Source organism: Cucurbita pepo, chromosome LG06 (genome assembly GCF_002806865.2).
Source record: "Cucurbita pepo subsp. pepo cultivar mu-cu-16 chromosome LG06, ASM280686v2, whole genome shotgun sequence".
In the NCBI taxonomy this organism is placed as follows: Eukaryota; Viridiplantae; Streptophyta; class Magnoliopsida; order Cucurbitales; family Cucurbitaceae; genus Cucurbita; species Cucurbita pepo.
In genome coordinates, this window is record NC_036643.1 from 10,074,475 (window position 1) to 10,088,571 (window position 14,097).

Sequence of the window (14,097 nt, forward strand, 5' to 3'; positions counted from 1 at the left end):
TTTATTTATTTATTTTTATGGTAGTGGCAGCCGACAACGGTTGCCCGAGGGCATTGCTGGTCGGCGACAACCATGGAGAAGTGAATGTGGAGAGATTCGGGAGTGAGTAGTGTAAGAGTATGTTGTTCGAGAGAATTTTCAATTAAATACTATAACGTTTTCTAAAGTTGATTTCTAGTAGGGGTGTACATTCAATCCGACAACCCGGACCAACTCAACCCGAACTATAAGGGTTGGGTTGGGTTGGAGTAGTATTTCTGGTAGGGTGGGTTCATTTTTCTAAACCCGAACTGAATCGGTTCGATTTTGGGTTCGTGAGACAAAACTTTCGAGTTGACTTGAGCCAAATAAAAATATTTTTAATTTCTTTACTTAGTTTCTTATATATATATATATTTTAAAAATACCTTCATATTTCCTACTATTGACTAAATATATTATTTATTATATAATACAATATAATTATTTAATTTAAGAATATGATTTAAGATAGGTTTATTAATAATGATTCATACATTTTCGTTCATAAATTATACCTATTATAAATTTTAATGTATTTATTATCTATTTGGTATAATATTATACCACAATTTATATATATATTTATTTTTCTAATAATTTAAGACGTGAACATATTTCAATTATATATTTTTATATATTTTTTATTTTTGTTATATACAATACATTTAAATTAATCGTTTTTATTGTTTATTTAATTTCATGATTTATCCTTCTATATATATATTTTTTTTTACTTTAACCCATTCTAAAAAAAATATCGGTTGTATTTAGTTTTATGATAATTTTAAACTATATTAATATCTTACCATTTTTTTAATTAATTTTTTATTTCTGGTGAATAATTATAGATTGATTTGGGTTTATTCATAAACTTTTAATATAAATAAAACTTCAAAAAAAAAAAAAAAAAAATTTNCCCAACCCGAAAATAGAGGGTTGGGTTGGGTTGTAAAACATTTTGTGTTGAGTTGGGTTACCAATCCAACCAACACGAACTACCCAAACTCGACCCGAAAATAAAGGGTTGGGTTGGGTTAGTGAAAAGTTTTGGGTTGAGTTGGGTTACCAATCCAACCAACCCGAACTTGGGTTGGGTAAAAAAAAATAGCTTAACCCAACCCAATCCGGATCATGTACACTCCTAATTTTGATCGTCTCATTTAAATATTTATTTTCAAACTCTTTAAAAAAAGCATTTAAATTATTGTCAAACACTACAAATTTTATGTTTTGAGTCTTAAATTTGAAAAAGAGAAATATAATTGAAAAAATAAAAGGGAAATTAGAATGGGGGAGAAATCATGGTTTTATTTATTTATTTATTTATTTTCTTTTAAATAAATAAAAAAAGAAAAAATGAAAAGGAAATAAGAAAACCCTAACCCTTTGTTCATCTTACCTTCCTTCCGCCGGTACCGTGAGTTTCACCCGAACAGCTCCCTTTCGTTTTCCCTCTCTCTCCGCCGGCTATACCACGACGATTCCAGTAATATCGTAGGGCGGCGAACAGCAGCACCTCGCCGACGTCGTTCTTTGGTAGCTTGCGACCCACGGCGGCAATTTCTTCTCCCTCTCGTCTTCTCCGGCGAGCGACGGACGAAAACACATAATTTCCAGCGTCTTCATCTTCTCTCTGGCGTGCGCAGAGACACACGACGCGGGACCCACGCAACGCGACGCTTCAACTCTTCCGCAACGACGGATGGTTTGTAGGACGGCTGTGCAACCAGCCGACGTGACCTCACGGATTCGTAGCCATTTCTGCATTGGTTAGGGTTTTCAGCAGCGTTTTCTTCAGGTTTGGTAAAGACCCATATCTTTTCGGCTTTAGTTTAGTGTTACCCATTCGGTAAAGGATTTAAATACGCCGGATTAAGTTTATTCAAACACTAACAAGCAAGCCTTCGAGACTGATTTGGAGGGTTCAAATTAAGGTTTAATATTGTTCTGGGAGTCTTCAGAATAGTTTAGGAGCGGTTTAGAACGTTTAGAAGTAGATTAGTAGTCTGATTGTTGTGTGCTAGCTTGCTGTGTTATGTCTTGAATTTGTGATATGGATGCATGCTGTAATCTGTGATGCCTTCTCTTTCGGCAAGGTTCGGTAAGGACCCACTTCTTTTCGGCTTTTGTTTAGTGTTACCCATCTGGTAACGGCCTCAAATAAGCAGGATTAAGTTTATTCAAACACCAACCAGCAAGCCTTTGAGGTTGTTGATGGCGTTTAATAGTTCAGGACTGGTCCAGTGGGTTCAAATTAATGTTTAATATTGTTTTGAGAGTCTTTAGAATAGCTTACGAGCGCTTTCGAACGTTAAGAAGTAGATTAGTAGTCTGATTGTGTCTTCTTGCTTGCTGTGTCATGTCCTGAATTTGTGATATGGATGTTAAGCATGCTGTCATCTGTGATGTCTTCTCTTTCGGAAAGGTTCGGTAAGGACCCACTTCTTTTCGGCTTTTGTTTAGTGTTACCCATCTGGTAACGGCCTCAAATAAGCAGGATTAAGTTTATTCAAACACCAACCAGCAAGCCTTTGAGGTTGTTGATGGCGTTTAATAGTTCAGGACTGGTCCAGTGGGTTCAAATTAATGTTTAATATTGTTTTGAGAGTCTTTAGAATAGCTTACGAGCGCTTTCGAACGTTAAGAAGTAGATTAGTAGTCTGATTGTGTGTTCTTGCTTGCTGTGTCATGTCCTGAATTTGTGATATGGATGTTAAGCATGCTGTCATTTGTGATGTCTTCTCTTTCAGCAAGGTTCGGTATTCGGTAAAGACCCACTTCTTTTCGGCTTTAGTTTAGTGTTACCCATCTGGTAATGGCCTCAAATACGCAGGATTAAGTTTATTCAAACACCAACAAGCAAGCCTTGGAGGTTGTTAGTGGCGTTCAATAGTTCAGTACTGGTCCGGTGGGTTCAAATTAAGGTTTAATATTGTTTTGGGAGTCTTTAGAATAGCTTAGGAGTTCTTTTGAACGTTAAGTAATTAGATTATTAGTCTGATTGTTGTGTGCCAGCATGCGGCGTGATGTCTTGAATCTGTGATATTTATGCTACAATGTACTAAGGTATATTTTCCCCCTTCTTTTTGTGGATATTTCAGATGAGCCTTGCAACTAATTCTCCAGCTCACTCATCTAGTAGTGACGATTTTGCTGCATTTCTTGATGTAGCCCTAGAATCCCATTCTTCTGACTCGTCACCAAACAAAAACGCCGAGGTTGGCAGTAATGTTGAAAGTGAGAGGTACAGCTAATTTCTAAACTTAATAAATTTCCGATGATCTTTGAAATTAATAATGTCTAAAGACTGTGGTTTGGGGTTCTTTTTTTGTTTTGTTAATCTAATGTGTTTATTACTTCAATCTACAATTAAGTGGGACGTATTTTGTAGTTGCCTGGCTCTCTTTTGAATCTCATACAGAGAAAAAGATGAAATGTGAATTATTATGATTAAGAGTGTTGAGTTCCTTTTTTCAGTTTCTGGACGGTATTTTTAAAACAATTGATCATGTTTGGTATGGTACGATGTTCGATAATTCTTGTTGAAATGGGATTTCATGATTGGTTTAACATTCCAGATTTCCCCATGTGACTCTCTTGTGCTGGTTTTATAGCAGTTTGTCGATTCTAAGCTTTAAAATCTCAAACCCTCAGTTTTTAAGACTTTTTTTAAAAAGAAACCTTATTTCCAAGAGGAAGAATGAAAGAATAAGGTCAAGCTGCAAAGCCGTACGAAAAAAAGAAGATTATAAAATCTTAGACTATGGTAGATTATTATTTACCGTACGTGTAATTATTATTAAAAGTCTAAAACTATGGTAGATCGGATTCTGCTAATAACTTCTCATCGCCCAATAAGTGTCGTAAGTAATTTCTATTTCTTTTTCCTTTTGCATGATTTACAGCATTGAGTTGTGGCAAGTGGCGACTATCATTTCTGCACTTAATAACGGGGTTTGTAGGATTGGTTATAAGTTATAGTCATATAACTAAATTGTGGTAGTTTATCTTCATTTTATCAATTTAATCTTTCAAGCAGTTTTTATTCAATTCATTCAATTTTGTAGGATAAAACGTCGTAAGGTGGAGAAGCTGGTATGCTCAGAGGAGGACACTCTGTGTGGAGTTGAAGAGCAAAGTTTAGGTAAATTAAACTGTTCCTACTAACCCCTTTTGTTGTCTATCTCTTACTGGCTCTACTCTTTACTTTCATCATAGCCAATTTGTGGTTGCCACCTGTATCGTACTTAACTTAGTCCTTACTTATTAGACGGCTGACTAACTATATGACGTACTTGCTTATTGTGTTCTTGATGGTTGCCTTCTCTTCCCTTCATGTATGCAAATCTGATTGGAGGCTTGTCACCCTTTTTTATCCATCTTTTATTTGAATTGCATGAGCTTCTCTAAGAATCATCTAATGTTGTCTCCAAAATGATCTAGATATAAATACCTATCGGTGTTTTCACGTAAGAAACTATGAAATTGGTCCATAAGGGTTAGGGAGAACTGGTTCAAGCTTTGGAGGCCATCTACCTAGGATTTATGCTAACATAGGATGAGAGTTAACCACCTTGAGTTGGCTTAGTAGTCAAATAAGGGTTATGAAAATAATAAAAAGCTTAGAGAGAATGAGTTCAAGCCTTGATGGCCACCTACCTAGGATTTAATATCCTATGAGTTTTCTTGGAAACCGAATGTTGTATGGTTTGACAGTTGTCTCGTGAATTGTTGTAATGTGTACAAACTGGCTCAAACACTCATTGGACGAGAGTTGTAATTATATATGGTAGTTGTGATCGATCCTTGGTCTAAATTAAGTCAATTTTAGTTCCTTGGTCTAACTTTCTAATGTATCCTGTTCAGTTCCGTGTAATTGTAGCTTATTAACATAAAGCCTTCATTTCGAAGCAAGTATTTGACTCCTTGTTTTTCTGCATTGGGTTTTCTCTAACTGTTGAATTCTGCTATTTTGAAAATAATAATCATTGCAGAAGTATTATCAAAGCAACAGTTATGCAGTCATCCTGGTTCATTTGGAAATATGTGTATCATCTGTGGGCAGAGGTTGGATGAGGAATCTGGCGTAACGTTTGGGTATATTCATAAGGTTTGTCTTCTTCATATGGATATCTAATTATCTACTGTTCTTTGTTACCATGTATAGAATGTTTGTGTGGGGTGGGCTCAAAAGGCATGGTAGTTTGCAAAATGGGCACCATTTAGAAGAGGAATGAGAAATGATGTCAATCATAAGGCCTTGTAATGGTAGTTTACAAATTGGCGCCATTTAGAAGAACGAGAAATTGAAACGACCCTATTTTTCTACTGAAATAGAGCTGCTACTACATGGATAATATGACTGTTAAGTGCGGAAATATTCATTTAGAATATTCCAAAAACGATGTCATAGACTTAAACGTTCATAATATAAGCTTTAAATAACATGACAATTTTAATAAAATAAAGAAAATAATAAATAATGTCTTGGTCTAACCTAAAGGCTACAAAATAGACAAAATACAACTACCCTAACGTAGGTTCACGTCTTTGATCGTGACGTCACTGTCATCCCGTCATCCATATAGGGATGCCTTACCTTTACCTGAAATGTAAGAGTAACACATGACTTGAGTACTTAAAAAAAAAAACTAAAAAAGTAACCCCATTGTTGGGGCTAGGAAATGCAAACACATGCAACATGGTGGGATCTATTTTAACATATCATAGCATGACCTTAGGCTGTTTGACAGTCAAGGCATAGTTGGATGTGTAGTACTTCTCTACACATGACCCACGTGTGAGCATGTATCTACTAGGCGGGCTTGTACACCCCTTTGGCCTGGCTCGTCGGGCTAGCACTTGCTAACGGGCTCTTGTCGAACACCATGGCGGGAAAGGGCTTGCATAATATTATGACAAACATAAATGTCGTAAATTATAAGTCGTAATGCACGCGTCTGTATTCATCATATTGGAGAAGTATCCTGATACACATAACACACAAATATGCATGAGGTTTCCATAGCATATAATCATGGAATAATGTATGATGCAAGACAAACCTCAATTTATCTAAACGTAATAAGTTAGTGAAGTATGCTTACATAATTTTTCTGTATATTTTGTAATACGTAATATAACTTTCATGACATGGTCTAAGGAGGTTTATGCATCATAGATTAACAATTTCTTAACAACTTTATACAACATGACATGATCACAAAAATAACACAATTTTATTACATGATATAGCTTATCATAGCATATGTGACATAACATGGCATAACATGACAAAACATAGCCTATCATGTCAACCAGGGGCCATAAGGCATGTATCATCATACATTATACAATTCATCCAATCAAGTCGATAGTAGAGTCACTTACTTGGTTGGCCTAGGTGGAAGTAACTACATTTTCTTGATGCTAGCTTAATGCTGAACCTTGCCATTTAATTCTACCTAAGGAGTCCTACACTCATAACTTCAAATTGAATATGTATAAAATAATTTTAACTCTAACTTTAAATAATTTTAAATTAGCTAAAAAAGTAGCCCTACTAACTTTAAATGCCTCCCAATTGTTGAAACTAGTAGGGAAGGGACCTCGCATATCAAATTTAAGCTGGATCAGACAAAAAGTCGACTTGGAGCCGTCAGAAAATGTAGTCTTTGATTGGCTCTGAACTGCTCAAGTGAGATGAAAGGGAACAATTGTTGTAACTTAGTAAGCCAAACGTTCTCTTCTTTATAAATGGAGTCCAAGTCTCCACCTTCTCAACCAAACAAATGTAAGATAACTTTTATGATATTTTATTTTTATTTTTTAATTTTGGGTTATTACATCATACACATCTAAAAGGAGCTTTCATCCTCGGAAGTGTTTTAATGTTGAAACTACTCGAGGAATTTCTCTCTCATCTCTTCTTCCTGATCTCATAGAGCTTCTCCCGCTGGATGGTTTTGCTATAATGACTTTGGCCAAGTAAGTGTGATGTCAGTATTAGTGGTACCAATGCTTCAGTTTCATAAACAGTTATGCTGTGTGAGGTGTAGAAACTTGGAGTGGTAATAGACGGATAAGTTATGCTTGAAGGTGGCACTGATGAAGGCCATTATGTGATTCAAACGAAAGGGCCTAAGTTAGCCGTCTATTTCACTCCAAGTTTCTACTTCAACTGTGACATAGATAAGCTCTATTGCCGTCCTTTGCGATGCACAGCGTATTCCACGTATCCATGCTTCACAAATACGTGACTGACCTGACTCACGTGGTAGAGTACGAGTTCTTACATTTACACAAGAACCTAAGTTACGTGGAATGTTAGACCAAGAAGTGAAGGTTCTATTTATTAGGAAAATGGTTTTTGTTAAGGTCTATAGCAAAACCATCGAGCGGGGAGAAGTCTTGTGGGATTAAGAAGAAATGAGAGAGAAGTTCTCTGAGTAGTTTCAACATTAAGATACTTTCGGGATTAAGAAGAAATGAGAGAGAAGTTCTCTGAGTAGTTTCAACATTAAGATACTTTCGAGGACGAAAGTTCCTTTTATATATGTATGATGTAATAACCCAAAATTAAAAAGGAAAAAATAAAAGAAAGTAAAAGTTGTCCCGCATCTATTAGGTTGAGAAGGTAGACATTTGAAATCATTTGGATTTCATTATAAAAGGGAGGTCTCTTGGCTAACTAAGTTACAACAATTGCTTTCTCTCATCCCACTTGAGCAGTTCGGAGCCAGTGGGAGAATACGTTTTTTATACTCGGGCGCTTCCCTATTGCAAAGTTAGGTATCGAAGCCAGTGGGAGAATACGTTTTTTTATACTCGGGCGCTTCCCTATTGCAAAGTTAGGTAAGCCAATTTCCATAGTAGAATTCTAAGTTATGAGCATAAGATTCCTCGAATAGAATTAAATTTCAAGGGGCATCTTTAAGTTAGCATCAAGGGAGTGTAGGCTTGGTTGGATGAATTGTATTAGGTATTATGATGCGTGCCTCGTGGCCTTTGCACATGTTATTTGTATGATTGATATGTTGTGCTATGATATGCCATATTATGCTATGATAAAATATGCCGGGTAATAAAACTATTTTATTTTTGTGATCATGTTATGTTGTATAAAGTTGTTAAAAAATCGTAATTTATGATGTATAAACTTTTTTAGACTATGCCATGAAAGGTACGTTATGTATTACATAATGTACATGAATTATAAACTTATTATGTTATAGATAAATGGATGTTTGTCTTCCATCATATATTATGCTATGATTACAATCTATTGGGACCTCATGCATATTTGTGTCTCAAGTGTATTGGGATAGTTTCACAATATGATGAGTATGGACGTGTGCACTACGACTTATGGTTTATGACATCTATGTTTCCCATGATGTTATTCGGGCTCTTTGTCTCGTGGTGTTCGACAAGAGCCCATTAGCGAGGGCTAGCCTAACGAGTCATGCCTATAGGGTGTGTGAGCCCGCTTGTTGGGCCCATCCTCGCATGCGCAAGCCATGTGCAGAGAAAGTACTACACATTCAACCTTGCTTGGATTGGAAAACTACTTTAGGTCATGCTATTATACGTTCCACCATGTTGCATATGTTTGCATTTTCTGACCCCAATAGTGAGGTTGTTTAAAATACTCAAGCCATTGGCTACTCTTACATTTTAGGTGAAAGTAAGACACCCTTATATGGATTATAGCGGCTTGCAATGAAGGCCATGGAACTAGTGTTAGTAGTTGCATTTTGTCTATTTTGTAGCCCTTAGGTTAGACAATGACATTTTTTCTTTGTTTTATTTAAATTTTCACGTTATTTATTTTTCATTGTTTTGTTTAAAGCTTTTATTACAAATGTTTTAGTCCATGACATCGTTTTTTAAATATTTTAAATGAATGTTTCTGCACTTAACAATCATGTCAGGTATCTAGTAGCAGCTCTATTTTTATAACACTTGAGAGTCGGTCTGGTTATACAGCTTTGTTATTCTGTTTTTCTCGGACGTCGGTTCTGGCATGCATAGTTGTCTGAGGCATTTTTCTCTCTGTGGGACATAAATCTATGAAAGAATTTGAGTTTACATTTCATCTTGTCAACCTCTTAACCATATATATCTGACTCCACCTTCTCGCCTCTTTGACATTCAAATACTTTACTTGTGCATTCCCCTTCATTTATATTTATCAGTTTCTTATATAAAGAAGGAAAATAGTGAAATAGTCCCATGTAGTTGACATGTTTATGTTGCCCTTATTTTCATATTTGTCATTCCTTACCTTAATTCCGAATCCCCTTATTGGAAGAAAATAAGTTTCTTGAAATTTTCAATTTCGAATTGTATCCCTACAAAAAAGAATATTGCAAGTCAAAAGACTACTTCACCTAATCATTCGAATCTTTGTTTCGTAGTCTATAAATTATATGCCCTCTGGTTTTGGTTGAATCCCGTTATATGCATGCTAATGGGGCTAGTATGTTTCTCATTGTGGTTCACCTTCATATTTTTCGTGGTCTATATCATGCGAGTTATAGCAGTCCTAGGGAATTTGTTCGGTGTCTCGGAGTTGTAATCTTCCTATTAATGATTGTGACAGCTTTTACAGGATACGTACTACCTTGGGGTCTGACAAAATAGATTCTAGCTATGGATATTTACTTGCTATCACTGGAGAAGTATCTTCATTTATATATGCGTCGTTGATCAATATATTAGCAATTTCTTATTAAAAAAATGAAAATAGTGGAATAATCCGATGTAGTTTGAGATGTTTTATTAACATATATTCTCCCTTTAGTCATATTCAACTACCGTTGATAAATTGACGGTAAGTACCAATAACTTGTAATGTGCTAGTAGATCGAACTATGTGCTAACGATATGGCCCATCTGATAATCTTGTAGGGACTCCGACTTAATAATGATGAAATTAACCGGCTACGCAACATCGACATGAAGAGCTTGTTGCAGCATAAAAAGCTTATCCTGGTTCTTGATCTGGATCACACACTGTTAAATTCAACCCAGCTGGGGCATTTGACACCTGAAGAGGAGTATTTAAGGAGTCAAATAGATTCTCTAGAAGGTACGTTGTCCTCTCATCTATACACAACTATATCTTCCAAGTCGTCCATATTAACAATCCATCCTTCTCCTCCAAAAGGAGATTTTAGTAAATAACCAAATACATAGTTCTTCACTTGCTGTCGTTTCACTATATGACTGAAGATCTGTTAAGAATTTAGGCTTCAATGGCCTGTTTTGGGATGAAGGGTTTGACATAATTTCCTTATATAAACTCTGGAATGCGTATCTCAAGCCTTTTTTACTTTCAATTGAGCATTTTTTTTCTCTTGTTCCCTTGGACCATGAAGCGAATTGCACCTTTTTCTGGTCTTGACTGTAAAATTAGTGTTTAGTTTAATTTTATGCTTGGTTTCTAATTAATCTTTAAAATTTGACTTAATTGTTTAACCTTCCAACGAATTCCTGATGTTGGTTGCTCTGTTTGTTTTTGATGCTGTGATGAAAATTTTGAATAGATGTCACGAAGGGCAGCCTTTTCCTATTGAATTCCGTGCATACGATGACAAAGTTGAGACCATTTGTCCATACGTTTTTGAAAGAAGCTAGTCAATTATTCGAGATGTATATATACACTATGGGGGAGCGAGCATACGCGTACGAAATGGCAAAGCTGTTGGACCCCAAAAGGGAGTATTTTAATTCCAAAGTCATTTCTAGGGATGATGGCACTCAAAAGCATCAAAAAGGTCTTGATATCGTGCTGGGTCAGGAAAGTGCTGTTCTGATCCTCGATGATACCGAAAATGTAAGTGCATCTTCAATTAGCTAATATACGTGATCTCTTGCATCTGCCTAGTTATCACCATTGAATGAGTGTGTAACCGTAGGATTCCCGTCATACATGGAAAGAGGCCGATAACTCGAGTAATGCACTCGGTTGAAAAATATTTTCTTCCATGTCTGCGAAGAAGGTCTAAATTCGTTCAATAGATACGAATCTTGTCTCTTGCTATGAAAGTATCTTAATTCGTAAATTTAATGCAGCATATTGGCTCCCGAACTCCGAAAGTTTTTTGTTTATCCTGTTCGTTTATGATTTATTTTAGTTGAAGAAGCTTTCCATAATCTCGAGTTTATCTTTCTTTATTCTTTAGGCTTTCTTTTGTGTTTTTTCTTGAAGAATCTCCCTTCATTACTCCTGTGGATTATCTTGTAATGGGTAGTTTTCTGAACTGCCTATTGTTCATACATATGGAGCTAAACATTGTCAATTGATATGATAGGCATGGACAAAGCATAAAGAAAACTTGATATTGATAGAGAGATATCACTTTTTTGCTTCAAGTTGTCACCAATTTGGCTTCAACTGTAAATCTCTATCTGAGTTGAAGACTGATGAGAGTGAAACTGATGGGGCACTGGCGACCATCCTGAAAGTTCTTAAGCAAGTTCATAATATATTCTTTAATGTATTTCTCTCTCCCTCTTGTTTCCAAACTTTAGTTCTTTATTTGCCCCAATCTCACTGTTGGGAATTCTTCTGCAGGAACTCTTGGATGATTTGGTTGACAGAGATGTGAGGCAGGTACATGCTTCTTGTAATGATTCCTAAATTTTTGTCTTTAAACTTCAGTTCCCATTTTGATTATGTAGCTGTTGACGGATAACACATCGGTTAAGTTACAGGTTTAAGCTTTGAACTATCGAGATTCATGTCTAATAAGTCCTTAAAACTTTATATTTCCATTTTTGGACTGAGAGTGTAACAACCAAGGCCCGCCGCTAGCAGATATTGTCTTTTTTGGGCTTTTCCTTTTGGGTTGCTGCTCAAGGTTTTTAAACATGTTTGCTAGGGAGAGATTTTCACGCCCTTATAAAGAATGTTTTGTTTTCCTCTCTAGCCGATGTGGGATCTCACAATCCACCCCCCTTCTAGGTCCAGCGTCTTTGTTGGCACACGTTCCCCTCCTCAATCGATGTGGGAACTCCAAATCCTCACCCTCTTTGGGGCACAGCGTCCTCGTTTGCACTCGTTCCTCTTTCTGGGATTTCACAATCCACCACCATTCGAGGGCCCAGTGCCCTCGCTGGCACACCGCTGGTGTCCACCCCTCTTTGTGGCTCAGTGTCCTCGCTAGCACACTGGCCAGTGTCTGTCTCGGATACCATTTGTAACAATTACACCTATAAAGAATGTTACGGCCCAAGCCTACTACTAGCAGAGATTGTCCTCTTTAGGTTTTTCCTTTTAGGGGCTTCCCCTCAAGGTTTTTAAACACGTTTGTTAGGGAGAGGTTTCTACACCCTTGTGAAGAATGTTTAGTTTTATGTACTTTAATTTCTTGATAGTTTTGACGTTTCAAAATTCATGGATTTATTCGAGGGAAAATTGAAAGTTTTAGCTCTTATTAGATAAAATTCATTGTCGTGAAAGTTTTGATATTAAAATTTTTATTACCTTCAATTAAACAGGTTTTGAAGACAGTTCGAAGCAAAGTTCTGGAGGGATGCAAGGTCGTCTTCAGCCGAGTCTTTCCGACCAAATTTCAGGCCGAAAACCATCATCTTTGGAAGATGGTAGAGCAGCTGGGAGGCACTTGCTCAACCGAACTCGACTCGTCTGTGACACACGTTGTCTCAACAGATCCTGGAACGGAGAAGTCACGTTGGGCATTGAAAGAGGAAAAGTTTCTGGTCCATCCACGGTGGATAGAAGCATCGAACTACTTCTGGAAACGGCAAGCCGAAGACAACTTCCCGGTCGAGCAAAGCAAGAAACAATAACACAGGTTCTCTCTTTACAGCAAGTAGTCTCATAATTCCTCTTAAATATACATCTTTGCATTGGTTGGGGGCTTACTTGCTCAGCTGTTTGTAGGTATTCATCTCTTCAAGGGTTGATTCAAAGTCCAGCTCTTTGGTTCATGTAGATGTGTAGATGCGTTGTGTTGTAATTTGGGGTAACCATTTTGAGTTGTGGGTTATAATTGCATGGCTGTTACTTTCCCCAGTTTGGCTTGTGTTCCTTTTAAAAAACATTCAAGCCCTATGGTTCTGTATTTGTAATTCTTCTCATGTATTTATCGGAGTTTAGATAAGAACACGTAACTCGGAAGTTTCGTGAAGGAATCTAGCAGATTTATATATTAGAAATAACAATGAGGTTGCCTTCGAGTTGGTTTATAGGTTCACTTTTTTTCGTTGAGAAATTCCCGTACTTAAAAAGTTGCCTTTTTGCTTGCATGCTATATAAGACCGCTCTCTCTTGCTTTCAAAATCTCTCTCCCGCTTTCTAAAATTTTCTTTTGAAATGGGGACCTGAAGTTTGTATACACGTTGTCCAACTGTAGGCAACGTGATCCGAAGTTGGCTTGACTCACTCAGTGCTAAGAGTGAGTGTCGCACAATGGCTAAATCTATTGCCTAGAAATTGTGATTGTGTCAGTTGGGTTACAATCCAACATGCAACTGATGTTGGTGGTGTGTTGTGACTTGTGAATGTTGATTAAAAAAACAAATGTGACAACCCAACACGAGTCGGGTTATGTTGGGTTGTGAGCTCTATTCGGCAATTAGCTTTAAATGTTTTGTCAATGGAAGAGATTTTTCTAATTCAATTCAATATCAAAGTGATTGCATAGAAGAACGGATTTGAAACAAAATACTTCGTCTATGGACATTGTATAAAGAATAGAATATGATCCTAACCGTTCATCTTAGGTCACTCCAGTACGATGGATCGAGAGAGTCCACCAAAGATAATGAAAGATTATAGAGGATGAAACTTTCCAACATCCATTTAAACTCGTTGTCGTGTGGCGTTAATCCCATATCAAGAAAATTGGTGTTTTGGTGAATTTGGTGAAATTCTCTTTTAGTTAAACTATTAATTAAATTTTAATTTCACTTCGAACTCAATTTTGATGAGGTTTAAATATTTCGGTGCACGAGACATTTGGTGAGTGCTCGAGTGTGTTTTCGTTTTGTAATTCCATCTTTTGAACTTCGGTACAAATATTATCGTAGTCTTTGCCCATGGTT

The 14,097-nt window shown here is 36.6% G+C and overlaps 1 protein-coding gene across 3 annotated transcripts; it reads left to right on the top strand.

Moving 5' to 3' along the window:
• Positions 1 to 1,386: 1,386 nt before the first annotated feature.
• LOC111796920 (RNA polymerase II C-terminal domain phosphatase-like 4) lies at positions 1,387 to 13,239 on the top strand. 3 transcript variants are annotated; one of them, XM_023679729.1, is made up of 10 exons: positions 1,387 to 1,824; positions 3,123 to 3,265; positions 4,089 to 4,165; positions 5,016 to 5,131; positions 9,934 to 10,114; positions 10,572 to 10,861; positions 11,340 to 11,525; positions 11,603 to 11,641; positions 12,529 to 12,845; positions 12,935 to 13,239. In XM_023679729.1, exons 2-9 carry the CDS (start codon positions 3,123 to 3,125, stop codon positions 12,838 to 12,840), a joined length of 1,344 nt encoding a protein of 447 aa, XP_023535497.1. In that variant the 5' UTR covers positions 1,387 to 1,824; the 3' UTR covers positions 12,841 to 12,845; positions 12,935 to 13,239. The 3 variants fall into 3 exon arrangements, with proteins under 3 accessions (XP_023535497.1, XP_023535498.1, XP_023535499.1); XM_023679730.1 differs by having other exon boundaries at positions 1,387 to 1,819; XM_023679731.1 differs by lacking the exons at positions 1,387 to 1,824; positions 3,123 to 3,265 and adding an exon at positions 3,289 to 3,975.
• Positions 13,240 to 14,097: the final 858 nt, after the last annotated feature.